General features: G+C 45.6%; 1 protein-coding gene across 1 annotated transcript in view; it reads right to left on the reverse strand.

Annotated features, from left to right (window-relative positions):
- The window catches only part of LOC138488100 (myeloperoxidase-like), a 103376-nt gene extending 90621 nt beyond the window's left edge, over positions 1-12755 (reverse strand). Inside the window, exons 1-2 of the mRNA XM_069614855.1 lie at positions 12631-12755; positions 1588-1665 (exon numbers count right to left, since the gene is read on the reverse strand). Coding sequence (XP_069470956.1) covers positions 1588-1665; positions 12631-12715 — 163 coding nt within the window. The 5' untranslated portion in view covers positions 12716-12755. The remainder of the gene's footprint in view (positions 1-1587; positions 1666-12630) is intronic.
- Between the last annotated feature and the right edge of the window lie 2403 nt (positions 12756-15158).

The following is a 15158-nucleotide window of genomic DNA, read 5'->3' on the forward strand; positions in this document are numbered from 1 at the left end:
TTACATTGTTTGCATTTTTTTAAGGTGTAAAAGTTTCAAATTTAACCAATAAACACTAAAAAAAAGTCACATTTAAACCCCCTTCTCCTCCAACTGCTACTGAAGTGTAGGGCCTTGACAGCCACTTTCAAGAGTTAGTCCTACTTTTATGTTAGTTGCCCTGTCCTAGTTTTTTACTTTTTAAATCTGGTCTCCCTAGTGTGTACCTGAATACAGCTCAAAGAATTGAAATGAGGAAGTGTGAAGAGGGTAAGAGCAGATTTCTTTTAATCAGGAAATAGTGACCATAAAAGAGAAGAAAGAAAAGAGTGGGAGCAATGACTGAGGAGGGTCACGAAAGAAAATCACAAGGAAAAGAGACAGAAAACATGGAACAAGAAAAAGAAAAAATAGAAGAAGACAAAGATGCGGGAAAGAATGCCAGAACCAAAAACGAAAGAAAAGGGAAGATAATAAAATAAAAGCAAGAAAGAAAGATGATAAAATGAGAAAAATAAAGTTGATCAAATGATAGGAAGAAGATAAATAGAAAGAAAAAAGAAAGTGAGAAAAGAAAGGGTGATATAAACTATAAGGAAAGAGAAGAAGGAAGAAAGTTGTATGTAATGGTAGAATATAAAAACGTATGAACTACAGAAAGAGATACAAAACGGAACAAAAATACAGAATCAAATTAAGAACGAGGAAAAGAAAGACCGAAAAAAGGCATTAGCAAACAAAGAGAGGGCAATTCCAGCTCTTGAACTCCATTTACACAGGGGGAATTCAGATACAAGCAGCAGAGGGGCATTAATAAAAAAATAGGGTGCAACCAGAAGAAAGGGAAGCAAAACCTCTGAAACAAGGCGAGTAATTGAAATGTGAGCAGTAACGGCTCGAACTGCATCTGAGACAGGGAAGCAAATAACAACCTCTCTTATAGAGACTAATTGGATATCAGGGACTAAAGAAATTCCTCCATCATGGAAAGGTGTCGCTAGCAGATTTGGGCAGCCTAGATGGGCATCGTCAGGCTTGATGCACCTGGTCACAATAATGCGCCATGTTGGACTAGATGGCCCTTGCCAGGATGATTCATGATTGGCAGGCTAGATGTGCCTGGTCAGACTGTGAGGTCTCCTGGGTCTTCCATTGTCATTCTCAGATCCTATGAAGGAAAAAGCCATGACCTAGGCTGCATTTGTGGTCTTGGACAGAAGGCTTTATACGGCAACACTGTCATCACCAGATCTATAAGAGCTGATCATGGGTAAAAAAATGGATTCCAAGAAGGTCTTGGAGGTAAGAGTTACAGCAGAGCCATGTCGAGGATTGTCAGCCTGACAATAAAACCAACTCCGGGGTCGTGTTTTTGCTCTCCCAAGACCTGGACAAAGGAGTATTGCCCAGTGCGGACGTAAACAAGATATCAAGTACAAGTGAAACTCAGGCAGCCCAAAACCTGTGGAAAACAGAAGGGGCTCTATCCCGTCAGAGGAAACCAATGATGTCCTCACAGGGCACGCCACTAAAGGCGCATAGTGGGATGTGGTAATCGGGGAATGAGAGGGTCAAGGGAGGAACAGAGACAGCAGAACAAGACCTTACCATAAAAAGATGGTGCAGCAGCATGTAGCAAAGACAGTGTCACCAGGAACCTAAAGACTGCAGCTGCAGGTCCCATTGCTGAAAAACAAACAGGTGGCAGAGTTAGAGGAAGCCGGAAGCCTCCCCCACCAGCACTCCCATCTCCCCACTTCCAGTGAGACACTCAGCTGTTGACAATTACAATGAAACAGACATGCACGGTATGTTGCCTTTATTTAATGTTGACTAAAGTCTACTTCTGAGAAGAGCTTGGCAGGGGTAGGGGGAGTAGAAAAGGGGGAGCAGCAGAGCAAAGCTGACATGTTAAATTAGCTGCATGTTTGGTCCTTACACCATCTTTGACAGCGATCTCAAACCCCACAAATTCACTGCCTCCACTGCTACCGCTGCAATTATAATTAAGGCTCCATGTTTTCCTTTTTTATGATTTCTACACATAAATACAGATGGAAATCAATCTGCAGTCTCTCTGAATCTATATATATAAAAGTCAAAAGTTGTGTGTGGGTTTGTGGCACGATGCGTTGTTCCCTATGCAATTCCACACCGTTTCACCAATCTGCACCAACTGTTGCATAGTTACGTGTTCGGATCCTCCGGATATTACTGGCTACATGACATTTGGACACCTCACCCCTGTCCCACCACATGTTCACCAGAAAAGGAAACACAAATGATTGCTGCATTAAGTGAAATTACTTCTCCAGAGGATTTTGCGAGAGGGTGCCTGCCGATGAAGCCGTAAACCATGCTCACTGGGAAGGGAAAGAAAAAATGTTTCTCAACCGGTACCGACGCTAGGAAGAAAAATCGAGGTCCCTCACATTTCGAGGCCCTAGGATGCACGATTTCTGAGATATGAGCACCACAATGCACTGCACCACACCAGGGTAAGGATGGAACAGCGACCTACAGGATCATTCATTTTCATCAATTAGAGTGTTAGCATGTCTCTACAGAACCCGTTTGGAGAACGGGTGCTTTTGCTGGTTTATTTATAAAAATGGGGAACATAGAAAAGCAGGTGTTTCTGCTTGGTTCCCAATGCTGTCAAGCATGCATCGCCGGCCAATCACATTGCAGACTGGCAGCAAGGAGAGTGTAAAAGTTGTATGACAACTAGTATTAAAGTCATTCAAATTGCTGACATACCTTGGGTCAGCAGTAATCACAGGAGCAACCATTTCTTTTGGTAAAAAAGGAAGCTGACATGTATATGGAATAACTCTGTTCCATTTGTTTCCTGTATCGCTGCGTGCGCGTTTGAATAAATGCACTTTGCGTTTGAAAACATGCAGAAAAATACTGGTTGCAAATTAACTTTCCACATGACAAATAATAAATGTGGATAAATACAGAAAAAAGGGCAAAATAAAAATATGGATAAAAAAATACGGATATGATGGAAACATAAATACTAAGAAACCGGGAGCCTTAATTATAATTCTACTACACATCAAAACATGTGCCACTAAACTGCTCATCTCCACTCTTCTACCCACCAACTACCTACTGACGAGTCTACTCCTGGGCCACCCTCAATTGATGGGCATATTTGCTACGGGCGCCCTGCAAAACCTCCCCCACTTCTCTTGCCCCTCTGCCCAGCCCCTGCATGTATGCTGATACCCCTGTAACACTGCCTCCCCTTTATACTCCAACTCGTTTTAAAACCAGTACATGGACTTACCCCAGACCACCTCTATCACCCGCTACTTCTACCAGTACCTTTTGCTATAACACCCTATTCAATCTCTGTTGCCACCCCCCCCACTTCCTGATATGCAGCCCCAAGCTTCACCCCTCCCCCTCCTTTGGAACTCCCTGCTCCTTCCCACATGATATCAAACTTATTACCACTGTCCCTGGATTCTATCTAGCTGTTCCAGCTCCTCTACCTGGTAGAGGGCCATGCACAAACCCAAGATATTCTCCCTCCCACTTGATCCGCTCTTACATTTGTACATATTGGAGTATGGGAGGAATTGGGCTGGAACAAGACAGAACGGTGCTCTTGCTTAATGTGTCTTGCCTGAGCCCCCTTCAGGCCTAACCCCAAAGCACTTTATTACACACAGTTATGCCAGTTATGTATGTTTGTATTATGTCACTGTCAGTATTGCCCCAGATGCTTGTGCCACTATATTCCTTACTTTCATCCTAGTTCCCAGACACTGCATACTTCTGCACCCCTACTGAAGAGTACCCCGCAGGATGGTTCTGCAGAGCTACATAGGTTTCTGGTTAAAACACCAAACCCTGCTGTAAATAAATGCAATGAGCTCAGGGCCGCTCCAGAGAGCGGAGGGAGGAAAGAAGGGGGGAGACAGAACAGGAGAGGAAAGGAGAAAACGCCCTTTTATATTGTGCAGCTCTTGGCATAGCGCTTGCGCTCCCCAATCGTCATTTCTAAGCGCTGAGGAAGGAAGATGGGAAGAGGATGCAAACTCAGTCTGATCGGCAGTATCTTGCATGATTGCGCATTGGAAGAGAGCCAGAAGCTGCTTTCTAAATTATAACAATTGTGACATCCTGTGACAAACCCCAGCTGCAGGCATTTGCACTCACTAGTTGCGCGTTAATGGTTCGTGTTAAAAAGGAGGAATAAGCCGTTATTAAAAGGCAGAACTGCGACATGGCAGATCGACACAGGGCAATAATGGGGCTGCAGTTTTAGAAATGCCACGGGAAGAAGCATTTCAGTTGGTGCCGAGGGAAAATAGATTTCTGAAAGGGCAGCACCCACGCATTCTACTGGTTGATGCGCTTAGCCGCAATTACACGTCTTTATCCGCCGTCACACTGCTTGATTCTCGTCACAAGCAACCACTGTCCCCATACACCATCCCGGCATCCTTTCTACCCTCCAGAAGAGCGCGCCTCCCTCCCCCCTCGAGAAAGCAGAATATTGGGTTTACTGTAACTGCCTCAAGTCCTAACCGGTACCGGTTCTAAGTGCCAGGCTATTATGCAGGTCTATGCAAAAAGGACGAGCATATTCGTCCTTGGCACTTAAGGGGTTAATCACACTGTAAGGCAGTCCTGCAGAAGCAGCACTTTGCGCATATGTGTCCCACGCCCAACCCATGCCCCGATGTCCTTGGAACCTGAAGTCACAGCAAGAGACATGTTAGGTGTGTCATTCACAGGTACGTTTCACACATTAGAAAAGCGTTCCTTGGAGATTTATTTGACAGTCCCAATAATCGTCATCTGTAGTGTATGACTGAAGAAGATATTGCTGCTTTGCTCAACATGGCCAAATATATACACCCTAAAATAAAAGCAGCCATGAAACCGCTGGAAAAACAACAGTTAATTCCAGTGAGCAAAACACAATAAGATTTGTTTGCAATGCATTCCAAAGTCAAATGGTGCTTAAAGCCAAATCTGTAAAAATACCTGTGGCAAACAACAGTTTAACCAACTACAACTGGGAAGATATGTGCATGAGTTTCTGAGTTACATACTCATCTCTAATCCCGGCTTTACCACTTAACCAAATGTCTGCTCCTGGGCAAATAATTTTAATTCACTGCCTTATCAGCCAAAAGAACATAGAAGTGATTCAGCTCAAACTGTCTCGCACTCCAAGCAAGCCATACTCATGATGTTGCACTATATAGACCATGCATGTGTCGCTTGGGGCACTCCTGGCAACTTCTTTTAATGTGTCATGCCACAGTCTCCTCCTGTATCAGACTCATTCTGTTACGTCATTTTGTGCGAGGTCGCTGATGTCCCTACATATGCAAATTAGCGGGGCACTCACATGTTTTTCCACCCAGGGCCCCGTAATCCTAGCTCTGGTGTTGCCCACTTTGGTGCTGTTTGCCACACTCCCTTTCCTTAAAAGTGATTTATTTACCGAATGTGCTGAATTGTTTATATATTGAGCCAGACAATAATTTATTTACAGAATGTGCTGAATTGCTTATATATTGAGCCAGACAGTGATTTATTTACAGAATGTGCTGAATTGTTTATATATTGAGCCAGAGAGTGATTTATTTACAGAATGTTCTAAATTGTTTATATACTGGTCCAGACAGTGATTTATTTACAAACCAAATCAGAGATTTATTTACAACCTGCAGAATGGATACAACAGAACCACCCACGACTATACCGAGTGACCCAAATTACATATATGCAGGGTCTCATGATATAGTGCATGGGGTAGGCGGCCAAGACCTATGCCCCCTTACCCCATGTAGGCCACGTCCATGTCTCCCAGAACTTAGCCAACACCCCTTTGTTAGAATCCCCTCCAGGATTTGCCCTCCCACTTAAGGCACTGCTCGCTACTGTACACTGTGCAGACTGAAACAAGTTGGGCACACTCTAATTATTTATAGCTATGGGTTATCTACCATGTGCTGTGCGCTATGTGCCAAGCACAGTAAACATCTCTCGCCCGTTGTGCCCTCTCTAAATCAATGTATAGTCAGAGTGCATCTATTACCTGCTTTGCCCCCTGTACCAATCGAGACAGGGTACCCCTCTCTATTAGCTGCTGTTCCCTTTATTCCAGCCACGGTGCAGTCAGGGCACTTCCCTCACCCGCACTCCCCTCTCTGTCAGGCACAGTACAGGCAGGGTACATCGCTCACCTGCTGTGCCCTATTAGTCAGTGTACAGTAAGGGGCTATCTACTACCTACTGTGCCCTCTGTACCAGTCACAGTACAGACAGAGTACTCCGTTCACCCTCTAAGCCCTTTCTAAATCAGTGTACAGTCCGGGCATACCTATCAGCCATTTTGCCCCCTCTAATTCAATGCATAGTCAGGGTCATATATTACCTGCTGTGCCCTCTGTACCAAACGCAGTACAGACAAGGTGTGATGTGGTCTCTTCTATTTAGTCTCACAAATAATCTTGCTGTACTATTTTGGATGTGTTGTAGTTTTTTTGTGAGGCGTTCTGCCATTCCAAGGTAGAATCTATTTGCGTAGTTGAGTCTTGATAGTACCAGTGAGATGATCGCGAGGGTTCTCTGTGGGAAGTAGAGGTAAGGGAGGATCCCTCTTATTAATCACAGGACGTAGATTAATAAGAGGGATTTTATTAATCTACCTCCTGCACATCTCTCACCCGCGATGCCCTCTGTAAGTCAATATAAAGTCAGGGTGTATCCATTACCTGCTGTGCCCTCTGTACCAAACACAGTGAACATATCTCACCCGCTGTGCCCTATTTAATCTAATGTGCAGTCAGAGTATATATATTACCTGATTTACCCTCAATACTAGATACAGTACAGGCAGGCTATAGCTCTCAGCAGCTGTGCCCTCTCTGTTCGAAAATGCACTGGCAGTGTTTAAATATATCCGAGGTACAGTGAGCTAACACGTGGGTGTAGACCTTCCCATATAAAAGGTTATTTGTCCATGTTTGTTCTCAGTGGAGGGGCTCCCAGCCCTTTGTTCAAAGGGTTCAAATATGCTGTGCCGTCTGTACCAGACACAGTACAGACATCGTATATATTTCTCACCTGATCTACTTCTGACCAAGGCCTGGACAACACCCTCAACAAATGCCTCACAGACAAACACCGGGATGACAATAACAATCTTAAACTGAGCTGGCCACTGTTCATGGGCACCCAACCGGAGTCATCGTCAGGGATAACAAAATCTGGGAATCCTCATGAACAACGGACACTCTCAAGAACCACAAGTCAACTCAATAGCAAAAATGTTTTCTACCTCCTGTGATTAATATGAAGGATCCTCCCTTACCTCTACTTCCCGCACAGAACCCTCACGATCATCTCACTGGTACTATCAAGACTCGACTACGCAAATAAACTCTACCTTGGAATGCCAGAACGCCTCACAAAAAAACTACAACACATCCAAAATAGTACAGCAAGACTATTTGTGAGACTAAACAGAAGAGACCACATCACAGCGGCCCTGAGAAGACTGCACTGGCTACCACTGGCTACCAGTAAAAAAACACATTTGCTTTAAAACACTCTGCATCACCCACAAAATATTACATGGACAAGGAGACGAATTCCTCCAAGCTAAAATCAACCGTTACCAACCAAGAGAAGCCTAAGATCAAGCAACGTCATTCAAATAGAAACAACCACTACGAGAAATTGCATTTTCCTATCTGATAGCCAAACTATCGAACTCGATACTGAAGGAAATAAGTATGATGGAAGACCACCTAACATTCAGAAAATGACTGAAAACCTGTCAGTTCAATTGACAGAGACAAATATAGAAGAGCACCTCCACAAAGCATACTGTGGGACCAAATAAAACAAGGGACAATGCAGAATGGAGAACCGACAATAAAACGACTTCATACCCACAGGCCACCAGAAACCAACCAACCACCCCTCTTCCTCTTTTACACACCCTCACACCTCTCACATACTACAGATGCCCAAAACGGCTAGCGAAATAACACACCAAAACCATGCAAACCACACACACCTCGCTAATCACACAATAAAACCAAATACTTGTAAACAGCAAACAGCTCAGACACTGAACGTCTCCCTTCTGGACACAACAAGCCTAGGGCATACAGCAAAGCACACCCAGAAAGCACCCATGCACAGATGGTTTATAGTCATTTTTTCAAATGCAAAAATGTCGAAAGTCATTTTTTCGAAAAAATAATGTCGAAAAAAAAAGTCGATTTCTTTTTAATATGTTTTTTATTCGAAATGGGGGGGTTCCCCCCCCAACCCCCCTTTTTTATATTTTTTTGTTTTACCCATTTTTTTTTACTCCCGGACCCCAAAATAAATATATAATTTAAAAAAACGGAATTCGAATTTTTTTTTGTCATTTTTTTTTGGCATTCTTTTTTCGAAAAAATTGTCATTCGACATTTTTTTTCTCGAAAAAATGACTGACCACCGCACAGATGCCAGTTTCTCCTAGTTCTGAAAGCATCAACAGAAGAGCACAACCTATATCCTATCCCACTTCCCTCACTAACCAACCCCACCCAATTTTCTTACAGAGCCACACGAGCGCCTGGAGACCTTCGAAAATTGCAGCAGTGCGTGGTATAAATCATCATACCATAACATAATAGTCCAGTATATATAACTGCCATCTCTCTCTTCGAGGCCCAAAAGAGGGAGGGCATATCCCTCACCTGCTCTGCCATTTCTGCCCACTAACCCAACCCACCCCCTCTCAGATCCTCTGGAGATGCCTTGCCTGCGGGGCCCTCTAGTAGACCCTGTACAGACAGGGTATTATCTCTCCTCTGCTGCTGGAATCCATGCAGATGGCACTGGAGTAGTGTATAAATCCCAGTAGTGTAACATAACATGCAATACCATAACATGACATTATAATTGTTATTATATAACGTCCTTAATACCAATAAGTGGTTTCTAAGCATGGGATCGGGATTTGAACCTGTGTCGTCCGTTGTCTTGTTTCCAAGACAAACGCGGTACCCCTAAGCTATCCTTCCTCCCCATTGCAAAACATAACAAAACATAACATTATGTAACACTCTATTAGTCCTGGTACAGACAGGGTATGTCTCTCACTTGTGTGCACCCTCAATAAGACCATATACAGACAGGGTATGATCTCTTGCCTGCTGTGCCCCCTATCCAACACCATACAGACAGAGCCTTTCTCTGACCTGCTCTGCCCACTCCACTAGTGCATGTATAGAAAAGGTGTGTCTCTTACAGGCTACAGTCTTTAGCAGACCCACCACAGACAGGGTATGATCTCCACCCTGCTGTGCCCTCTATATGTATAGAAAAGGTGTGTGCCTTACAGGCTACGACCCTTTAGCAGACCTACCAAAGACAGGGTATAATCTCTTGCCTGCTGTGCCTCCTATCGAACCCCATACAGACAGAGCCTTTCTCTGACTTGCTCTGCTCACTCCACTAGTGCATGTATAGAAAAGGTGTGTCTCTTACAGGCTACGCCCTTAAGCAGACCCACTACAGACAGGGTATGATCTCCACCCTGCTGTGCCCTCTATATGTATAGAAAAGGTGTGTGCCTTACAGGCTACGACCCTTTAGCAGACCTACCAAAGACAGGGTATAATCTCTTGCCTGCTGTGCCTCCTATCCAACACCATACGGACAGAGTCTTTCTCTGACCTGCTCTGCCCACTCCACTAGTGCATGTATAGAAAAGGTGTGTCTCTTACAGGCTACAGTCTTTAGCAGACCCACCACAGACAGAGTATGATCTCTTGCCTACTGTGCCCCCTATCCAACACCATACGGACAGAGTCTTTCTCTGACCTGCTCTGCCCACTCCACTAGTGCATGTATAGAAAAGGTGTGTCTCTTACAGGCTACAGTCTTTAGCAGACCCACCACAGACAGGGTATGATCTCTTGCCTACTGTGCCCCCTATCCAACACCATACAGACAGAGCCTTTCTCTGACTTGCTCTGCCCACTCCACTAGTGCATGTATAGAAAAGGTGTGTCTCTTACAGGCTACGCCCTTAAGCAGACCCACTACAGACAGGGTCTGATCTCCACCCTGCAGTGCCCCCTATATGTATAGAAAAGGTGTGTGCCTTACAGGCTACGCCCTTTAGCAGACCTACCAAAGACAGGGTATAATCTCTTGCCTGCTGTGCCTCCTATCGAACCCCATACAGACAGAGCCTTTCTCTGCCCACTCCACTAGTGCATGTATAGAAAAGGTGTGTCTCTTACAGGCTACAGTCTTTAGCAGACCCACCACAGACAGAGTATGATCTCTTGCCTACTGTGCCCCCTATCCAACACCATACGGACAGAGTCTTTCTCTGACCTGCTCTGCCCACTCCACTAGTGCATGTATAGAAAAGGTGTGTCTCTTACAGGCTACAGTCTTTAGCAGACCCACCACAGACAGGGTATGATCTCTTGCCTACTGTGCCCCCTATCCAACACCATACAGACAGAGCCTTTCTCTGACTTGCTCTGCCCACTCCACTAGTGCATGTATAGAAAAGGTGTGTCTCTTACAGGCTACGCCCTTAAGCAGACCCACTACAGACAGGGTATGATCTCCACCCTGCTGTGCCCCCTATATGTATAGAAAAGGTGTGTGCCTTACAGGCTACGCCCTTTAGCAGACCTACCAAAGTCAGGGTATAATCTCTTGCCTGCTGTGCCTCCTATCGAACCCCATACAGACAGAGCCTTTCTCTGACTTGCTCTGCCCACTCCACTAGTGCATGTATAGAAAAGGTGTGTCGCTTACAGGCTACAGTCTTTAGCAGACCCACCACAGACAGGGTATGATCTCTTGCCTACTGTGCCCCCTATCCAACACCATACAGACAGAGCCTTTCTCTGACTTGCTCTGCCCACTCCACTAGTGCATGTATAGAAAAGGTGTGCCTCTTACAGGCTACGCCCTTAAGCAGACCCACTACAGACAGGGTATGATCTCCACCCTGCTGTGCCCCCTATATGTATATAAAAGGTGTGTGCCTTACAGGCTACGCCCTTTAGCAGACCTACCAAAGACAGGGTATAATCTCTTGCCTGCTGTGCCCCCTATCCAACACCATACAGTCTTTCTCTGACCTGCTCTGCCCACTCCACTAGTGCATGGATGGAAAAGGTGTGTGCCTTACAGGCCACGCCCTTTAACAGATCTACCGAAGACAGGGTATAATCCCTTTCCTGCTTTGTCCTCAGCAAGACCCAGTACAGGCAGGGTATGAGATCTGTCCTGTTGTGCCCTCTATTATGCACTGTGCATATAGAGTATGGCCTCTCCCCTGTGCTGCCCCTATCAGCCACTGTACATACAGAGTATGAGCTCTCCCGCGCTATGCCCTTTATCAGGCACTGTGCATAAAGAGCATGCTATCCCCCTCCTGCACCCTATATCAGGCACTGTGCATAGCACAGGCCTGTCCCCTGCTTTGCCCTGTATAGATACTCTACATGTAGGGCATAATCCCTCCCCTCCTGTTGCCTCCATCTGGCACTCTGCTTAGATAGTATAACCCGCCATGCCCTCTATCAGACAATGTGCATAGAGTATGACCTCTCCCCTTCTGTAGGCACTGTACATATAGAGTATGATACCCGTGCCCTCTATCAGGCACTGTGCAAAGAGTATGACCTCTCCCCTGCTGTGCACTCTATAGACACTCTACATATCTACATATAGAATATGATCCCTCCCCTCCTGTGGCCTCTATCAGGCACTGTGCATATATAGTATGACCCCAGTGCCCTATACCAGGCACTGCACATATATACCCCGGCTGTGTTCTCTATCTGGCACTGTGCATATGTGGTATGAACCCCCCCCCCCCCACTTCACTGTGCCCTCTATCAGGAACTGTGCATAGAGTATGGCCTGTTCCCTGCGATGCTCTTTATAAGGCACTGTGCATAGAGTATGGCCTCTCCCCTGCTGTTCCTTCTATCAGGCACTGTGCATAGAGTATGGCCTCTCCCCTGCTGTGCCCTCTATAGGCACTCTACATATCTACATATAGAATATGATCCCTCCCCTCCTGTGGCCTCTATCAGGCACTGTGCATATATAGTATGACCCCAGTGCCCTATACCAGGCACTGCACATATATACCCCGGCTGTGTTCTCTATCTGGCACTGTGCATATGTGGTATGAACCCCCCCCGCCCCCACTTCACTGTGCCCTCTATCAGGAACTGTGCATAGAGTATGGCCTGTTCCCTGCGATGCTCTTTATAAGGCACTGTGCATAGAGTATGGCCTCTCCCCTGCTGTTCCTTCTATCAGGCACTGTGCATAGAGTATGGCCTCTCCCCTGCTGTGCCCTCTATAAGGCACCGTGCATAGAGTATGGCCTCTCCCCTGCTGTGCCCTCTATCAGGCACTGTGCATATAGTATGGCCTCACCCTGCTGTGCCCTTTATAAGGCACTGTGCATAGAGTATGGCCTCTCCCCTGCTGTTCCCTCTATGAGGTACTGTGCATATAGAGCATCACGTGTCCCCCGCTTGGCTCCCTACCAGTGAATCCAAAGACAGACCATCAAGCTCTTGAAAAGAAAGGATTAAGGCGCAAGCTCGAATATCTCACCTGCTTTGCTCTGCGTCTGCCTCTGTGTAGGGGCAAGGGTTCCCCGAATATTTATAGAGCTAGGGCCCGGGGGAAGTAACCCCATCAGAAACACGTCTACCACCCCCCTACACGGTGCGGTAATTAAGAAGAAGAAGAAGCAAAGGTATTGCAAAATAGCCCCTCCCACAACTCCTCCCCCAAAAAAACTGCAACCAGAAGAAGAGGAACTAAATACACACATGTTGGGCCATGGTTTACCAGACGTACCACAGAAGATGGCGAGCAAATGCGGGCCCACAGATACACGGACTCTGAGCACACCAGCTCATGCGACGCTCAGCAGCTCTTCAATGGGGCTCCCTCGCGGGGATGAGGCTGGCTTTCCAAAAGTCCATAAGAACTGAACGGAAGTGTGTCACCTTATTAACAGTGGCGGATACAGGATCTTAAAAAGGGCCCTACACAATGTCAAAATTCAAGCCGGAGAGGGCTGAGATACACTGCTGTAAAGGGGAGGAGAGAAAGCAGCGATTCATTTATGTTTCAACGGCGCCTTCTGTCTGGAAGGAGACAGTTTTAAGTGATACATTTGGCAGCAGCAATAACGCTACAACAAATGTTTGAAAAAGCACACGAGACGATTCGATGCCCCCCCCCGCCTCCCGCACCTTTTCATCGCAAATGCTTCATAATTGAATTTTCACTGTTTTTAAATTCACAGCAGCAGCGACATTTTGGGACATATCCCCCAGTGCGCCATTCGTCCCCAACCCCATTCCCACCGCGACACAAGCATTACCCACTTCCCCAAGTTTAGTACCTCTACCTTTTGTTCATATTATATATTGTAGGTGAGTTTTCAGCACTAGAAAATGTTTCTGGTGATTATTATGCAATGAAACGCTGGCTACTAAAGAACTATTCTGTGAATCAACTGCACCCTCTGGCACATTATTCGGATTAGACAAAGTCATTCTGTCAGATTTTGGTTTATTAATGAAGTAACTGCTAGTTAAGGAAATGGGAAAGCCCAGTAAAGCGAGTAACACCACTTTTCCTACTTGCTCAATTCTAACAGAGGCATGCCCGTAGCCCCCTGCCAGTTTTCAGATTCTCTGCAAGCCCTTGCATCATTTTGCATTCATGTGGAGCACTTGTCATTTTAGTCTCCCTTTTTAAATTCATAACTACATGTAGCAAAATGCACTCTTGGAGGCCTAAAATACGGGATTTGCTCATCGCGCCACCAGTGGCGTAACACAAGCTCTGGGGCCCCCCCTGCAAGCCATGCTGAGGGGGCCCGCCCAACTAGGCAACAAATCACGAGTCGCGCCACACTCTGGGCCACCCTAGATTACCACGCTTGCGCAACACGCACAAACGTGTTGCTGAAGGGGTATGCCACACACTGCACTACGAGAAAGATATAAATATGTGTTTTAATGCAATGTACAGCACACTTTCTGAGAAAAAATGACTAAAAAGCCACAGTGTTTGCTATTGTTGTGTAGGGTAACAGCAATCCAAAACATGCAACTGGCTGTACAATGTAGACCAGTGTAGACACATAATAACACTGTATGACCCCCTACTGTTTCAGGTTGTGGATCTCTACTTTGTTGAATATTGCTTTAGAATAATAGTTACTGTATATGTGTTTCCTAGTATAAGGTTGTGTTAGTATTGTTAATATCGCTGTGGTTTTCACCTTGTGTTTGGGTTAAAAGGCCTTTAATAAATGTGTATGTCATTTGTGGTGTCGGTTACTGTGTGTGCTCATTGTGGGCGTTTCATCACCCTCACCCCTCCTGAGACCTAGTCTTTACCGCTGCCAATGCTACAGTGATTGGTCTGGCTTGTCCAGAAGGTTGCCCAGTTCCAGGAAACTAGGCTGGCATTCTGAACTTCTGCCCACCAGGTCAGAGTTCAGAAATCCAGCTTAACAATGCAGATATTTCATTTTGGGGAAAAATACATGTCTTGAGGGCTCTTTGGAAAGGCAGGTGTTATCCAGAGGAAATAGGGGAAGCAAGTCCTACAGAAACAGCAGAAAAATAGAAAAGATATGGCCTTTTGCATTTGAACCATAGAACAGGTAACCATTTTGCGAGCAGTAATGAAGATCAATAGGGAATAACTAGTATTAAAGTATGTCCTGTAAGAAGGGTGACTGTTAGGTGTAGAAGGCCCAGCGGGTGACACAGAGAGCTTTACAATGAATGGGTTGGCTTAACTGGAAAGAGTGCAATTGACGTAACCTGGGCGAGATGCATGCCTGTTTACCTGTCCAGTAGAATATGGACTTTGAATCATTTTTAGTGGGTGGATCAGGTACTCAGGCATCCCAGATACCAAGGCCTTTCCACAAATCTAAAGGCACCTGAGGGCACAATATTTCGCATGTTAGGAGAATGAAGATGGAAGATAGAAATGTCATCTGGCCAAAAAGAGAAATCCCAGAGTTTCTTACTTCAGCTGATCACCATCACGGCAGATTTGTAACTGACTATCTGAAGACAGGCAGCAACAATTCATCCTCCTTATGA

Source organism: Ambystoma mexicanum, chromosome 9, assembly GCF_040938575.1.
Source record: "Ambystoma mexicanum isolate Mex_15411 chromosome 9, UKY_AmexF1_1, whole genome shotgun sequence".
Classification (NCBI taxonomy): Eukaryota; Metazoa; Chordata; class Amphibia; order Caudata; family Ambystomatidae; genus Ambystoma; species Ambystoma mexicanum.